The sequence below is a fragment of the Pipistrellus hanaki genome (genome assembly GCF_964339955.1).
Source record: "Pipistrellus hanaki genome assembly, chromosome: 11".
In the NCBI taxonomy this organism is placed as follows: domain Eukaryota; kingdom Metazoa; phylum Chordata; class Mammalia; order Chiroptera; family Vespertilionidae; genus Pipistrellus; species Pipistrellus hanaki.
Genome location: NC_140513.1, coordinates 37,136,687 through 37,151,902, shown reverse-complemented (window position 1 = coordinate 37,151,902; position 15,216 = coordinate 37,136,687). Strand labels below are relative to the sequence as shown.

The window sequence follows — 15,216 nt, the reverse complement described above, 5'->3', positions numbered from 1 at the left end:
GCAGTGTACATTTGAGTTATTCCTCCTTTTTTGTGAAGAAAATATGAATGTGAAAAGCCATGTGAATGTCAACTGTGATGCCATAATGGCCACATATAATTTCCCTGTCATGCCGTCAAACCCAAGTTACTAAATTAAAGTCAAAAGGTTTGTTGCCCATCTGCTGAAGTATAATGGAGGCATTTTACTCTAATAATAGTTTGAGTTATTATTGCTTTACTGGAAAAGAAAGAAAGAAAATGTTAAGCCAGTGGATTGGGCAAAAACAGCTGGAGGTCTGTCAATTCAGGAAGCTGATGTTGACAAGTCCTATTCATTCCCCACCCCCACCCCCCACCCCAGGGGGATGAAATAAATAATGCAGAGAGTGACATCTGGAGACTAAATATGAAATTGCAGTTTTGAAAGAGAGATTGTTGTTAATAAATCCTGGATAAATTTCAGAGTACAAAGTTCAAGAGGTACGCCATACAAATATTGGTTAACTGCAAATTACCCCATAACTAAATATTAGGATAAGTTTCAGGTGTGCTGATAACTTTTTAATTGGAAATTGATCATTAGGAAAGCATATCAAAAGAACTTAACTCCCTATAAGGGAAACCCCACAACATCAACACATAGCTGGGTGGTGGTTATACAGGTATATTCACATTAAAAATATCATTGAGCTCGACGCTAAGAGTAACTGAACAGTTTTATATTTTTGAGCTCTAACTCCTCTGCTTCGCATTATATCACGAGTTACTATGGTTGTAATGGGGAAAAAAATCAGTCTGTGTCTAAGACATAATATATGATTTTGAACAAGTATTTTCTAATTGGAAAACTTAGGCAGAATTACTAAATATATATCACTATTTTGAGATCAAGAAAATTTAAGTATTTTCAATAGAGCATTGGAGAAGGGGTTATTTTTGTCCTATTTAGATAGTCTATTTTTTTCCTGCCAGTTTTCTCATTTGGGGGCAAAAGAATATATACTTTAAAAAATTTGTTTAGACTTAAAAGTTTAAAAGGGGCTTCTGCTTTAGAAATTAGGTGAAAATGGTCATGACTTACCATCCTTAGGGACTCTGAGTTTGAGGCGATTTGCCCAGCCTGTTGAGTAAAGGGTGTCTGACACTTCCTGGTGCCTGGGCGGGCAGCCAGTTGGCAAATATGCATTTGAAGTAGGCTAATGGAGACACCATCTAGTTGCTCCTAGATGCAGGTGTATTTTCAGGTGTGATGTCTACTACAATAACTAAAAATATCCATTCTGCAAAGCAATTTGATGAGATAGTTTAGCTTGTTCTGGTTTCACAAGACCTAGCTAGGGAGGGTGAGTTTCCCAGAAAAATCATTCCAATAGACTATTACATTGATTTACCTTAAACAGTTAAATAATTAAAAAAAAACAACAAAAAAACACAAACATTTCTTTGGTGTTTGGATGAACAAGAATCTTCTAAATGCTCCACCATATTTCCTAACACCTGATATTTCTCCCCCAGCCCTCTCATTAATAATCTTGAACATTTTCGACTTCTCTAAGTTCTCACATCCCTCCCTGCTAACATCATGGTAATTATGTATTTACTAGAGGCCTAGTGCACAAAATCCATGCATGGGGGGAGGGAAGTCCCTCAGCCTGGCTTGCACTCTCTTGCAATCCAGGACCCCTCAGGGGATGTCCAACTGCCAGGTTAGGCCAGATCCTACAGGGATCCCTGTGTGATCGGGCCAAAACTGGCATTCTGACATCCCTCTCACAATCCAGGACCGCTGGCTCCTAACCACTTGCCTGCCTGCCTAACTCATCGCTGCCTGCCTGCCTGCCTGATCGCCTCTAACCACCTCTGCCTTGGCCCCAGCCACTGCAGCTTCATCCACAAGGATGTCCAGAATAACATGCAGAGGGTTGTTTTGCTGTCAGGTCTAATTAGCATATTATGCTTTTATTATTATAGATATATTTTCATCTGACTGCAAAAGTGATATGTGTTTATACTAAAAACCTGGAAATTGTAGAAACATTTTCACCAAAACAAAACAAACAAAACAAAACAAAAAACACAAGACTACCCCAAACCCACAAAGTCCTGACATACCAACTTTCAACAGTTTGGTATTTTGCATTCTGGTTTTCTTTTGATGAAGATTTTAAAAAATAAGTGAGATCATACAACATGTTTAGGCTTATACTGTATTGTGATCCTACTATTACACCACTCATTTGCAGTCCTACTATTCTATGTACCTATTTTTCTTAATATTGTAGCTGACTCCCAGAGGTGGGGAATGTTTTCATCTTTCTGAGTCCAGAACATAGTAGAGTGTTAGCCAGTAACTTGAATTAATGAATTGTACACTAAACACGAAGCCAGAAGTGGGGTTAACTTGGGCATAGACTTTCATTCTGCGGAGCTTCCAGTCTGGCTGGAAAGACAGGTGTGCTCTGTACCAATGTAGGGCAGATGGAGCTATGCTCATGGGAAAACTATAGAGTAAGTGCAGTAGCATTTCACTTGACTTTATGGTCACAGCAGACTGGAAAGGATTTCTGAAAATATTGTGAAGTGACATATGTTGGCTTATCTGTCAGAAAAAGGTATTGGCAAGAATTTATATATGCTTCTATAGTTGGTATAACATTAAGAGATCTCTACTAGTATTCTTGGTAAGAGACCTGACCTGGAAAAGTTATTCAAGAATCCCCAGAGTTGCCAATAACTTTGCACTTGGTACACACTAGGATGCAAAGACCTTTGTAGGTAGGGTATATTTTGTACAATTCCAATTCCTAATTCCCATTCTAACCACATTCCAGCCAGACAAGCTGGAGAAGGGAGAGTAGATTGTCTTATCTTCTCTCCTCATTTACCTTTTCACAGCGGCTATATTCCCTATGACTGGGATATAGATATTGAAGATAATAAACTTTAGCGGAGGTGATAAATTGCTATCATCTTGTCTATAAACTTCATTCTCCTTTATGTACCTTAGGCTTTTCTAATTAGTGTGGAACTCTTTATTGTGAATAAAAATTTATACCTCAGTAGTCCAGCCACACCTGAGAAGATAATTATGGAGTCATTCTCAGGCTATTGGAAAATATTATTAGATCAGGAGAAAGAAATTGATTGGCTCATGTTCATTTAGTAATTGAGGATGTTCATTTAGTAATTGAGAATGTTGAAAGATAAAAAAATAGTGAAGCTAAGAGATTATGTTGTGTTACACCAACCATTATTCTGAAGATACATAAAACTTTGTGATAAAAACGCCTAGGGTCTTTTCTGAAAATTACATCTTTTCATAGTAAAATCAATATGCATAACAAAAAAATAAGTTAGCAGGATGGATATTGCTTTATAATTTTAATATTATGTACTAAGTTAAGACAGACATCTCTTCTCATTTTTCTAGTTTATAGTGTTTTGGTCTCATTTTAATGGGTTGAAAATGAGCCCATTTAGGACCTTGGCTTTTAAAGCTCGTTTTTCCTTCTCCTCCCATTTTATGTGCTTGGCAATGGAACTGAATTGGTACTTTTTAAAGACCTGCCCAGAAGAAATACTGAGAGAGGAAGGACTCATCATTCCGTGTGGTTACCTATTAATAGCTCTCATCAAGGAGATTTGGTGGAAAATGAGATAGATAGAAGCTATTGCACGGAAAAGATGTATTGGGTTATTTTTGGATTTGATTCCATTAAGCTATTCCTTATGCTCATCTCCATAGCAAATTAAAAAAACTGAGCACTCTGTTTATTCAGCCCAAAGAAAGTGTTCTTCTATAAGGAGAGCTGGCTGAGGGGTAGACTGATAAGCTATTTATAAAACACAGTTCAATCAAAATCTTAGACATACAGCTTTTACAATTTGTCTCCTGATTCTGTGGTGAATTTCCTACAGGCTTTGATTATGTGTTTATGTTGGGATGAAATGTATCACATCTCATCCATGAGTTATAGCGAAACATCAGATTCCTAACCTTAACGAGTATCTAGGCAGTGTTTGCAAAAGATTTCTAGTTTTTCTTATTCTTTTTTTCTGTAACCATGGTTCCCATATGTTTTAAATAAGCTTCTTTTTTTTTTCTCCAGTGGCAAAAATAGGATGTTTGAAGTCATTGGAGAAACACTGGAGCATGATTTCCCAAGCTGGATGGCGAAGATCTTGAGACAGCTCTCTAATCCTGGACTGGTCATCGCTGTGGTTTTGGTGATGGTGTAAGTGCTTTCTCTGCTCAGAGAAAGGGCCTTTGTCATGTGCTTCTTGGCACTCTTTCCATTTCAGCCTTCTCTGCTCTCTCCCTCTCTCCAGCGGCTGTGCTAGAGCCTAACCTGATTCAGTGCTGATTTCCATGGTCGTGAGAGGCTAATGTTTATGAGCCCTATTCAGATCCTCTTGGACATAATTCACAGCCATCTGCATCTGTCTTTGCCTGCCTAGGATTATGAGATTTGTTCCCAAGTAACCAAAATAATGATCGATAAACAGCTACAAGCAAGGGAAGCATAAGGGCCAAATGCTAGATGTAATCAGCACATTGAGCTTCCCCCCTTCTCTTCTTGTTCCATAGAGCAGATGGCTGTGCACACACAGAAGTGATGAGCCTCTAAGTTAATAATCCAGTTGAGAATATGTTTCAGGGATCAGGGCTTAAGGGGATTTAAAAAATCACCGTGTCCTGGTACCTAGGAAGCCGTCAGTAGCTGTGTGTCTGTAGTAATAGGTCCAGAGGACCAGAAGGTCTTGGAAAGGTCACCCAGTTGGTCCCTTCAAAGTCAGAGGTGATACTTAGAGGAGAACTTGGGAGGGAGCTTTTGTTTCCATGTTCCTTTCACTGGCTTCAGACTCTTGGCCACCACAGATAAACTTAGATTCTAAGTAAAAATATATGACTTTTGTGGAAAAGCTATCGTTATTCCCCAAGACTTTCCTCAATAGAACGTTTGGAACTGCCACTGCTCTCAGTCAAGAAGGGCACGTATGAAACCATCCTCAGGGACACTGGAAACAAGGCTGACACAGGGGTTGGATTCATTTCAATGAAAGGAAATCTTAGTGAGACACCTCCCAACAGTTTGAGGTAAATGAGCTGGGTCTGAGGCACCTTGTTCCCATTGTCTTAGTGATGGTCATGGTCGCAGGCCACATCAGCGAAGGCATGTGTTATATAAATGAAGAAACTGACAGAGGGGGGAAGTGATTTCCCCCATATGAGACCAGAGCAAAATACTAATCATAGGACTTGGACCGTAAATCCAACATTCACCCCTTTACACCTGATGCCTCCTTTGAAGGAGAGGTGCTAGACTATGGGGGATAATTAAACAGGAAACAGATTACTATTTTATTTTTAGAGACTAGTATTTTTCAATTAGGGGAAATGGAGCTCAACTTGTTTCATTTCAATTGGATACCTGAAACTTTTCTGCAAAATCCCATTCTAATTTCTTAAGAAAGTAAGAGACTATAGCTTAGATATTTCTTTATTCTTCAGAAAGGTGACTATTATCCACTAAAACCTGGGTCATGGGGTGGTATTTAGGATCTGATAGTAAGTCCCTGGTGCAGATGTGTTGGAAAATGACAAGCAGGAGGCAGCATGTTCTCCCAGATGGCCTTGACGTGAGTTTTCCCGCTCTATGTTTTCACAATAGAGCGGCTTCTGCAAACGTTTTGTATCCTGCAGCTTTTAAAAGTCAAAGCCCTGTGATGGTATAAATGAGATCTCATTACAAACAAACACACACACACACACACACACACACACACACACACACACACAACTTAATGTCAGGTTTTATGACTATATTCTTAACTAGTTGATAGATTTATTTTTAAGCAAAGGAGCAACAGTGTTCCAGTGCCACTAGCTAAGTCTTTCATAAGCTGTCGTGGGGTGCAGAAAAGGAGCTAACATGGCCTTTGCTGCAGGTGCTTACCCACATATTAACTCATTTAATTTGCACAAGAATCTTAAGAAGAAGTTGGCCTTTATTATTGCTAGCACATGAAGATCTTCCCCAAATCTAATGACTAATAAGTGAGTTCAAACCCATGTGTGTTTCCTACCTCTTATTCCCCCACTCATTTGCAGTACCAAGCACGGAGTTTGGGATGAGTGGGCATGTTCAGGACTGGAAGGCACGTGTCAGGGATGCTCTATTCCCAGGGTAAGCAGATTTGTTCTTAAAGGGCTGCAGAGGACCAAGATATTTTAGGCTTTGTGGACCAAGAAGTAAAATTGAGGATATTATATAAATTCTTAGCTCATGGGCCTTATGACACAGGCCAAGAATCAGATTTGCCCTGGAGGCCACCATTCGCCTACCTCATATAGAGTGACTGGGTCTAGAGGAAAGCAGGCGGGATAGAAGAAGGTCAGATAGAGAGACTGCAAGGTTAATTTCAGTTCTCAGATTCTCATTTAAAAGCCAAATTTCAGTTTTGTTGGTGATTTTATTTTTTAAATCCTGAGGTCTCTTGTTCCACTTTATGGGGCCCAAGCAACTAGGTTGGCTTTTTATTGCCTTTCATTAGAGAACATTAAAAGCCTTTTGAATTTCCCCAGTGGGTCCTATTAAATAATCTTAGGTGGTTTGGGGTAACTGAGTAGAGTTTAGGTTAGCTCTATGCAGGAAGTTTATTCCTTTGGAGATGAGAAAATGATTTATAAAGAATACACATTTAAGGTACTTCACAAGATGGGAAAAGAAGTGGAGAATGAACAGAGAAATTGAGCACTGCAAATGACTTGTGAGGTCTCTGAGTTTCCCCTCCTATTCTGGGCACTACTCTAAGAAAAGCTTTATACTACTACTAGAGGCCCAATGCACGAAATTCGGGCAAGAGTAGACCTTCACAGCCCTAGCTTCATCCAGAAGGTCGTCCGGAATGTCATCCAGAAGGGCGTGCAAACGGTAGTTCTACTGTTCGGCCGTTAAGTCTATTTGCATATTATACTTTTATTATTATAGATAACACATGCACACACACGTGCCACATGCACACACACGTGCCACACACACACACACACACACACACACACACACACACACATTTGTTGAACATCGACTTTATGCCAGATACTGTACCTAATGCTTTCATGTATGTAATTTCATTCAAACTCCTGCCACTCACATAGGAGGTAAACAAACTCAGCTAAGCCATATCAGTAATTGTGCTGCCAGCACCAGATGGCTCACAAAGGATATAATCTGGCACGTTGGTGAGCAGAGGAAATGTCTTCAGTATCCAGTTATTTGCAACAAAGAGCAATGCCAGTTACTTTTTTTAAATTGCATTTTTTCTTTCTTTTTGTTTATTTGTTTTGCTTTAAGTAAAGATGAGCATATTGATTTTTGCAGCAATGCTTGGCTGGAATTTGCTCTTCCTAGAAATGTAAATGTCACTTTAAAGGCAAGAATATTCCTTTTTAAAGAATCTTCTTTTTGAAGGTGGAAGAAATACAAACAATACACGGAAAAAAAAATGTATGTTAATTAATTATGACACAGGATTATATTCTTAGTTATAAAAGCCAAAGGAAGGAATTGAAGGCAGAAAGTCAGTTTCCTCTTTATTCGACGCATTTCCTAAGCTGCAGTAGTTAGTCCATTCTCTTGGAGGCCATTGACGTCCATTTAAAATGTTACGTTCAACTATAATTTAAACCGTTGTTAATACATTTCCAAGAAGAGGCCAACATTCAGCAGCGAGGCACAGTGAACAGAGCCCCTGGCTGTGGAGAGCAAGACTCGAGGGTCAACATCCCAGGTTCTCTCCTGGCCAGTCCCCGTGTAGCTGAGTGAGCTTCTTTAACCTCTCTGTGCCTCAACCAGTCTTTCTGGTTATTGTTGTTAATCCTCACCTGAAGATATTTTTCCATTGATATTTAGAAAGTATAAGGGAGGGAGAGATACACAGAGAGAGGGACATTAATGACACCAAGGTACATGCTCTTGACTGACTGAACCCAAGACCCTTCAGTCCCAAGGCCGACACTCTATCCACTGAGCCAAACTGGCTAAGGCTCACCCTGTCTTTTATCTACAAAATAAGAGGTTTAGAGTAGAATATACCTTAAAGTCTACTCCAGTGCCAACATTCTATGACTGGCTGTAAATTGGAGAGGAATAATAAGAAACTGAAAAAAAATGCCATCTATCTTATCTTTTTTAAAAATTTAGTTTGACCATCTATTATCTGAATGCTACCGCAAAGGGCCAGAAGGCAGCCAACCTGGATCTACAAAGGAAGATGAAACAGGTGGGTTACAATGTATTTCACAGAATTACCGCCTTTATGGAGGTAGTGGGAAACACCAGCAAATTTCATGTTTTTCTTCCCCCCGTTCTCATTGTGTAGCAAGCTCTGGAGAACAAACTGCGAAACAAGAAGATGGCAGCGGCTCGAGCAGGTTGGAGATGTGTTTATGTTTGCAATTTTCTTCTCTGCCTACACACAGTGTGATCTCTCTTCTTTCTTTAAATGGGGCATTTGCCGCCCAGTGGCATAATTACCCTAACTAAGCAACTCATTCCCCATTCCTGCTGTCTGCCCTCCTAGCTCTCTCAGGCATCTTCTCCAGGGGTTTGCTTGTTGTCCCAGCGGGAGAAAGGAACATACAGGATGTCAACTCAGCAGTAGTGACAGAAAAGTGATCTTGCAAAATGACTGGAAAAATAAAAACCAAAACAAAAATCCCCACAATATAGTCATATACAAATAAGATACAAAAGCAGACTCTCTTCTGCCCATTTGAACATTTTTGTACCTAGAAAAACACACTGGGAGTATCCCATGAAGGGCCTCTGAGCTCACCACCATTGATTGTCAAAGCCTTTTCTGATTCATTAACCTTCCTTTCTTTTTAATATTGTTAATTTTTAAAATATTAGAGCCAAGCATATTTCTATTTGTCAAAATTACTCTGCTTTGTGTTCCACATGGAAAAGTAGTTACGTTTTCCTTAGATTTTTTTTTGTCACTAAGCCACTTTTTTTCTTAAATGCATTACATTTTTTTCAGCATTATTGAGGTATAATTCACAAATAAAATTGTAATACATTTAAAGTGTACATGTTATGATTTGATGAGCACATACATTATGAAAGGATTCTCACTATTGAGGGAATTAATACATCCAGCACCTCACATATTTACCTTTTTATTTGTTTTGGGGGGAATGCTTAAGTTCTGTTCTTTTAGAGAATTTCAGCTATATAGTACAGTATTACTATATACAGTGACTATGTTGTACATCACAGGCTCAGACCTCATTCATCTTATAACTAAAAATCCATACCCTTTCACCACCCTTCCCCTCTTCCCCTGTCCCCCATGCTGCTGACAACCACCATTCTCCTCTCTGTTTCTCTGAGGTCAAGTTTGTTGCTATTGTTAGATTACACATATAAAAGATACCATGCAGTAGTGTTTGTCTTTCTCTGTCTGGCTTATGACACTTAGCATAATGTCCGCTCATTTCATCTATATTTTCACAAATGGCAGAATTGCCTTCTTTTATAAGGCTAAATACTATTCCATTGGGACATTGGGATATATACGCACACACACTCATATACATACACTCATACACTCATACACACACACACACACACACACACACACACACACACACACCACACAGGGGTAGGCAAAAGTCAGTTTATAGTTATGAGTACACAAAAACAGTTTATTATTTATTATTTATTATTTATTAATTAACTAGAGGCCCGATGCACAACATACATGTGAGAGTAGGCATTCCTTCTCTTGGCTGCTGGCACCGGCTTCCCTCCGGCACCCGGGACCCGGGCTTCCCTCCAGCCATTGTCAGGCACCCAGGATCCAGGTTTCCCTGAAGCCCTGGCTTTTTCCAGAAGGTCCTGTATATATATCACATTTTTAATTCATTTATCCATTGTGAGACAAAATAGAGACTTGGGTAGTTTGCATACATTGGCTATTGTGAATAATATTAGAATAAATGTGGGAATACTGATGAATGATTTAATTTTCTTTGGCTATATATCCAGAAGTAAGATTGCTGGATCATATGATAGTGCTATTTTTAATTTTTAAAAATATTTCTTTATTGATTTCAGAGAGGAAGGGAGAAGGAGAGAAACATCATTGATGAGAGAGAATCATTGGTTGGCTTCCTCCTGCATGCCCCCTACTGGGGATGGAGTCCTCAACCCAGACATGTGCCCTTGGCTGGAATCAAACCTGGGACCCTTCAGTCCGCAGGCTGATGCTCTATCCACTGAGCCAAGCCAGCTAGGGCTATTTTTAATTTCTTAAGGAATCTCTATAGTATTTTCTACAGTAATTGTACCAGTTTACATTCTCACCAGCAGTGTACAAAGGGTTCTCTTTTCTTGGCATGCTCATCAGTACTTATCTCTTGTCTTTTTGGTAATGGACATTTTAATAGGTATTAAATGGTATCTCATTGCAGTTTTAATTTTCATTTCTGTGATGATTAACTACATGATATTGAGTACCTCTTGGCCATTTGTATGCATCTTTGGAAAAATGTCTATTCAGGTTCTTTGCCCATTTTATTTATTTATGTTATTTATTTGTTTTTTAAACCCTCACCAGAGGATTTTTTTTAAATTAACTTTTTAGAGAGAGGGGAAGGGATAGAGAGAGAAACAGTGCAGCCACTGTGGAAAAGAGTGTGGAGTTTCTTCAAAAAATTAAAAACGGAACTCCCATTTAACCACTGTGATCTCACTTCTAGGACTATATCTTAAGAATCAAGTCAGACAAATATATGCACCCCTAAGTTCATAGCAGCATTATTTATAATAGTTCAGATCTGGAAATAGCCCACGCATCCCTCAGTAGATGAATGGATAAAAATAGCTATGGTACATTTATGCAATGGAATACTATGCAGCTGTAAAAAGATAAGAACTTATTACCCTTTGAGACAGCATGGAGGGACCTGGAGAGAGATTATTATGTTAAGTGAAATAAGCCAGACAGAAAAAGACAAATATCACACGATCTCACTTATATGTGGAATCTAACGAACAAAATAAACTGATGAATAAAATAGAAACAGAGGCATGGAAACATGGAACAGACTGACAAATCTCATAGGGAAAGGAGTATGAGGGGGGAGAGATTAACCAAAGAACTTATATGTATATATGTATTACCTATGGACATAGACAATAGGGTGGTGAAGGCTTGGGGAGGGACAGGAACTGGATGGAGGGAAGCAATAGGGAAGGACAACTATAATACTCTCAGCAATAAATATTTTAAAAATAACCTTAAAAAAGGAAACTGGCCTGGCTGGTGTGGTTCCGTGGTGGAGCATCAACTTATGAACCAGGAGGTCACTGTTCAATTCCCGGTCAGGGTACATGCCTGGGTTGTAATGTAGGCTCAATCCTCAGTAGGGGTCATGCAGGAATCATCCCAACAGTGATTCTCTCTCATCATTGATGTTTCTCTCTCACTCCCTCTCCCTGCCTCTCTGAAATCATTGAAAGTACATTTTTAAAATTTTTGATTAATTAAAAAAAGAAATTCAATGTGCAACACATTTGGAAAATATAGATTTAAGGTACCTCATTCAGAATCATTAAGCTCACTGAAAGCAACATCTTTATTTGCTTCCTTCTTATCTTCTCTCTCTTTTATTATTAATTAATGTATTTATTTTGAACAGCTGCAGCTGCTGGTGGCCAGTAACTTTCACAGAGATGCCGGGGACCCAGAAGTACTCTTCTCCTTGCTCTTTAAAGGCAATGACTTATATGAAGGCCCAGGAACAAGCATTGTGGAGTTGCTATGCTCCTGTTTTGACTCTGCTGGATTATCAAGGTCAGACTGGTCAATAAGTCAACACCAGACCTACTGAGACAAGAAGGATCTCCACCTTAATCCAAATTAAGGGTTTGTTCCCGCACTGCCATTTTCTCCCCTGACCCATTTCCTTGACATTATTTTTTTCTCTAACAAATTGAATTTAAAAGAGGACTTGGTTCAGTAATATAGTTTAATTTGGAAACCTTATGCTCATTTCACTTTGTATATTTCTTCTGCCTTAGTGTTCTTGTCTGGGAGCAGGACTACTATACCTTCTTTTTCCAAGTTTAGAGATATCTTTATTAAGTACTCATTTTAAGCATTCATTAACACACTGTTTTTTATCTTTTTTTTTCCTACTTGTCTTCCCGTCCATGACCCACACAAGCATACACCCAAGGCCTTTTTATTTGCTGCTGGATTTAATATAAAATAAAATGGCTGTTTTTGAAGAAATATCTAAGTGAATTAAGGACCAGATCAACACAAGGCTGAGGAGGTACATGGGTCTTAGACAACCCAACTTTTATGAGTTAAAAAAAAAAAAAAGATACCACAAGTGATTGCTATTATATCACAGTCTGATCATTTGACCTCCAATGATCATATCTCCTGAGTTTAGATTCTCGTATTGCATAGTTTTGCTTTGCTTTTTGTTAAGGTTAGGAAAAATACTTTTATAGGGGGGTGGAGCTTCAGCTTATAGATGTGCTTAAGCATAATTATCTATTTAAAGTTTAACTTGACTTGGAATGTTCTTAGCCGGCCTGAGTGACTTCAATTACATCTCCTAGCTCATGTCCTTTTCCAGAGGTAAGCCAATTTGCCTGCCATTCCCTGCAATTGACTTGCTGGTTTGTATTGCCCTGTCTTTGAATATCTCCTTTTCTATCTGTTACTGGCTATCAAATGGTCACCCTGTTCTTCTACCAACCCATGTGCTCCATCACACCAAATTCCAGGCTTGCTTCCTCCGGTCAAATTATCCAGACTAGTCTTTATTCCCAATTGTATCACTCCCTTGATAGTCTTCATTTGGACTCTTGTGTTTTTAATTCAGATTTTATTAATTTATTGACTTTCCTGCGAATTGTAATGTTTCTTTATTGTCTCTTGTATGTGTGGATCTTTCCTATCCAGATTGTAAGCTTCCAATGAGCAGGGAATCTTATCTTCTATCTCTTTTGTACACCTAGTATAGTGCTGTGCACAGGTAGGCTCTGAATCAATGCTTGTTAATTAAATCGAATCAATTTAACTTACAGCAGTTGCATTGTGAAACAAAAACTTCTGTTATCTGCATGAAAATATTACTATGATGTAAGAAATGAAATTATTTGTTGATATGCTGATTTTATTGTCTCATTAGATTATAATGAAGATGATTTAATAAAGCTAGTGCTTATTTTTACTTGGATCATTGGAGTACTGTGCAGTAATAAGATTAGGGAATTGGTTTATGTGTGTTGCCAAATTTACAATGGGAATTACACTCCCTTATTCTTGATCTAATTTATAAGGAAGATGATGAGAGATGACAAACTAACTGTCCCCCAAGGATTTCATCTCCTAAGAGCAACGTACTTTTTTGAACAAATGCTTATGGTATGCAATTTCCATCTTTCTCTAAGTTAAAAATAAGTTTGATTTTCATTGCACCTAAATACCTACCTTATTTAAGTTAAGAATTTTAAGAAAAATTTACCCTTTCAATTTCCAGACAGCTGTTGAAAATATTTCCATACTAGTACATGGACAAGTACCTGTGGACCTAGATACATCGTTTTAATAAGACCCCATTATTATAGTCCATTTTATTAACTAGATTTCTTTTGTAGACAAACATATTCTGCACCAGCTAGCACATTATGCTTAAGTTAAGCAATGAGAAAGAAATGGAAAGACTAATTGAAGATCATGTAGTACTTCAGATAGGAAAACATATTCACCAATATGCTGGATAATTATTAATTGGCAGCTATTTTTGATGCCTTAATCTTCAAAGGGAAAGCAAAATTCTAACTATGATTTCCAGTGAGATAGGATATAATTGTGCCCCTTTTATATAGAAAAGAATAAATAAAACAAGCACAAATCAGGTGACCTTCCCATTGCAGTAGGCAGAAACACTATGGGTCAGGATTTGCAGGGTTTGGGAAGTTGCTTTGGGAGGATGGGACTGTTTTCAATGAAGCATTGCACCAAAAAGAAGGAGCTCCCCAGCTTTATTCTCTGTGCTGTGTGGTTTCTGCTGGAAACAGGAATACAGGATTTGCAATAAAAAAATAAAATTGCTTAATATGACTTTGGATATTTTTACAAAACTTTGGAACTTTTGAAGGTAGATGCTGAATAAACATAGCTAGCTCATTCTAATTTGGCATTGGTTCATACTTATGTATCTAAATGACTCAGCCAGACTCAGGGCTCAGTGCTGGCTTGCAATATTAGTGATAATATTAGAGCTGCAAAAGGTATCTTTTGATTCCATACTGCAGGTTAGGAGGCACCAAAACATTGCTCATTATGTTGCTCATAATTAAGCAATTTTGCGTTGATGTTTTGTTTGTTTGTCAACCAAACATTTCATGGGAATGTGCATCCTCATTTAAAATAGGCAAATATGGACACATGTCACGTGACTTTAAGGAAATTGTTCAATCTCTCAAAATCTCTCATCTCTAAAATAGGGATAATAAGAGTCCTACTCCATAGGGCTTCTCTATTTGAGGTCAAAAGAGATAAAGCCTGCATAGAACATAGTACAGTGCCTAGGATGTAGCTAGTGCTCAGCAGTAACCATGGTTGTCATCCTTGTTTTTAAGGAGCTCAAAATATTTGCAGTCATGGTATAATCAATTTTTCTGCTTGACCATCCTATAAACTCTGTGAAGTAATTAAGGGCATCGCTGAAATGAGAATTAGTCACATGGAGATAGGTTGAAGGGGAAGGTGTTTGGGTTATTGACCTCAGTGTTAATAAATATGTTTGAGATGGAATTCAGAAACGTGTAAGTGACCCTGAAATAGTTCATCAGCAGATGAAAACCGGCCCGCTGCAAAAGGACCCATGGCTGGAATTTCAACTGATCACAACTGAATGTGGAGTGAGGTGATTCCATGGGGATTGTTTGCCCCTAGTGCAATGGTCAGCAAACTCATTAGTCAACAGAGTCAAATATCAACAGTACAACGATTGAAATTTCTTTTGAGAGCCATATTTTTTAAAGTTAAACTTCCTCTAACACCGCTTCTTCAAAACAGACTCGCCCAGGCCATGGTATTTTGTGGAAGAGCCACACTTAAGAGGCCAAAGAGCCGCATGTGGCTCTCGAACTGCAGTTTGCCGACCACGGCCCTAGTGGAACAATAGATAAGACCTAGT

General features: G+C 38.5%; 1 protein-coding gene and 1 long non-coding RNA gene across 2 annotated transcripts in view; both read left to right on the top strand.

Annotated features, from left to right (window-relative positions):
• TMC1 (transmembrane channel like 1) overlaps positions 1–13,248 on the top strand; it is a 270,648-nt gene extending 257,400 nt beyond the window's left edge. Inside the window, exons 20-23 of the mRNA XM_084899506.1 lie at positions 4,091–4,216; positions 8,186–8,264; positions 8,364–8,415; positions 11,692–13,248. Of these exons, the coding sequence (XP_084755632.1) occupies positions 4,091–4,216; positions 8,186–8,264; positions 8,364–8,415; positions 11,692–11,714 (280 nt within the window). The 3' untranslated portion in view covers positions 11,715–13,248. The remainder of the gene's footprint in view (positions 1–4,090; positions 4,217–8,185; positions 8,265–8,363; positions 8,416–11,691) is intronic.
• Positions 1–15,216, top strand: part of LOC311630502 — a 760,408-nt gene that overhangs the window by 251,357 nt on the left and 493,835 nt on the right. The window lies entirely within an intron of this gene.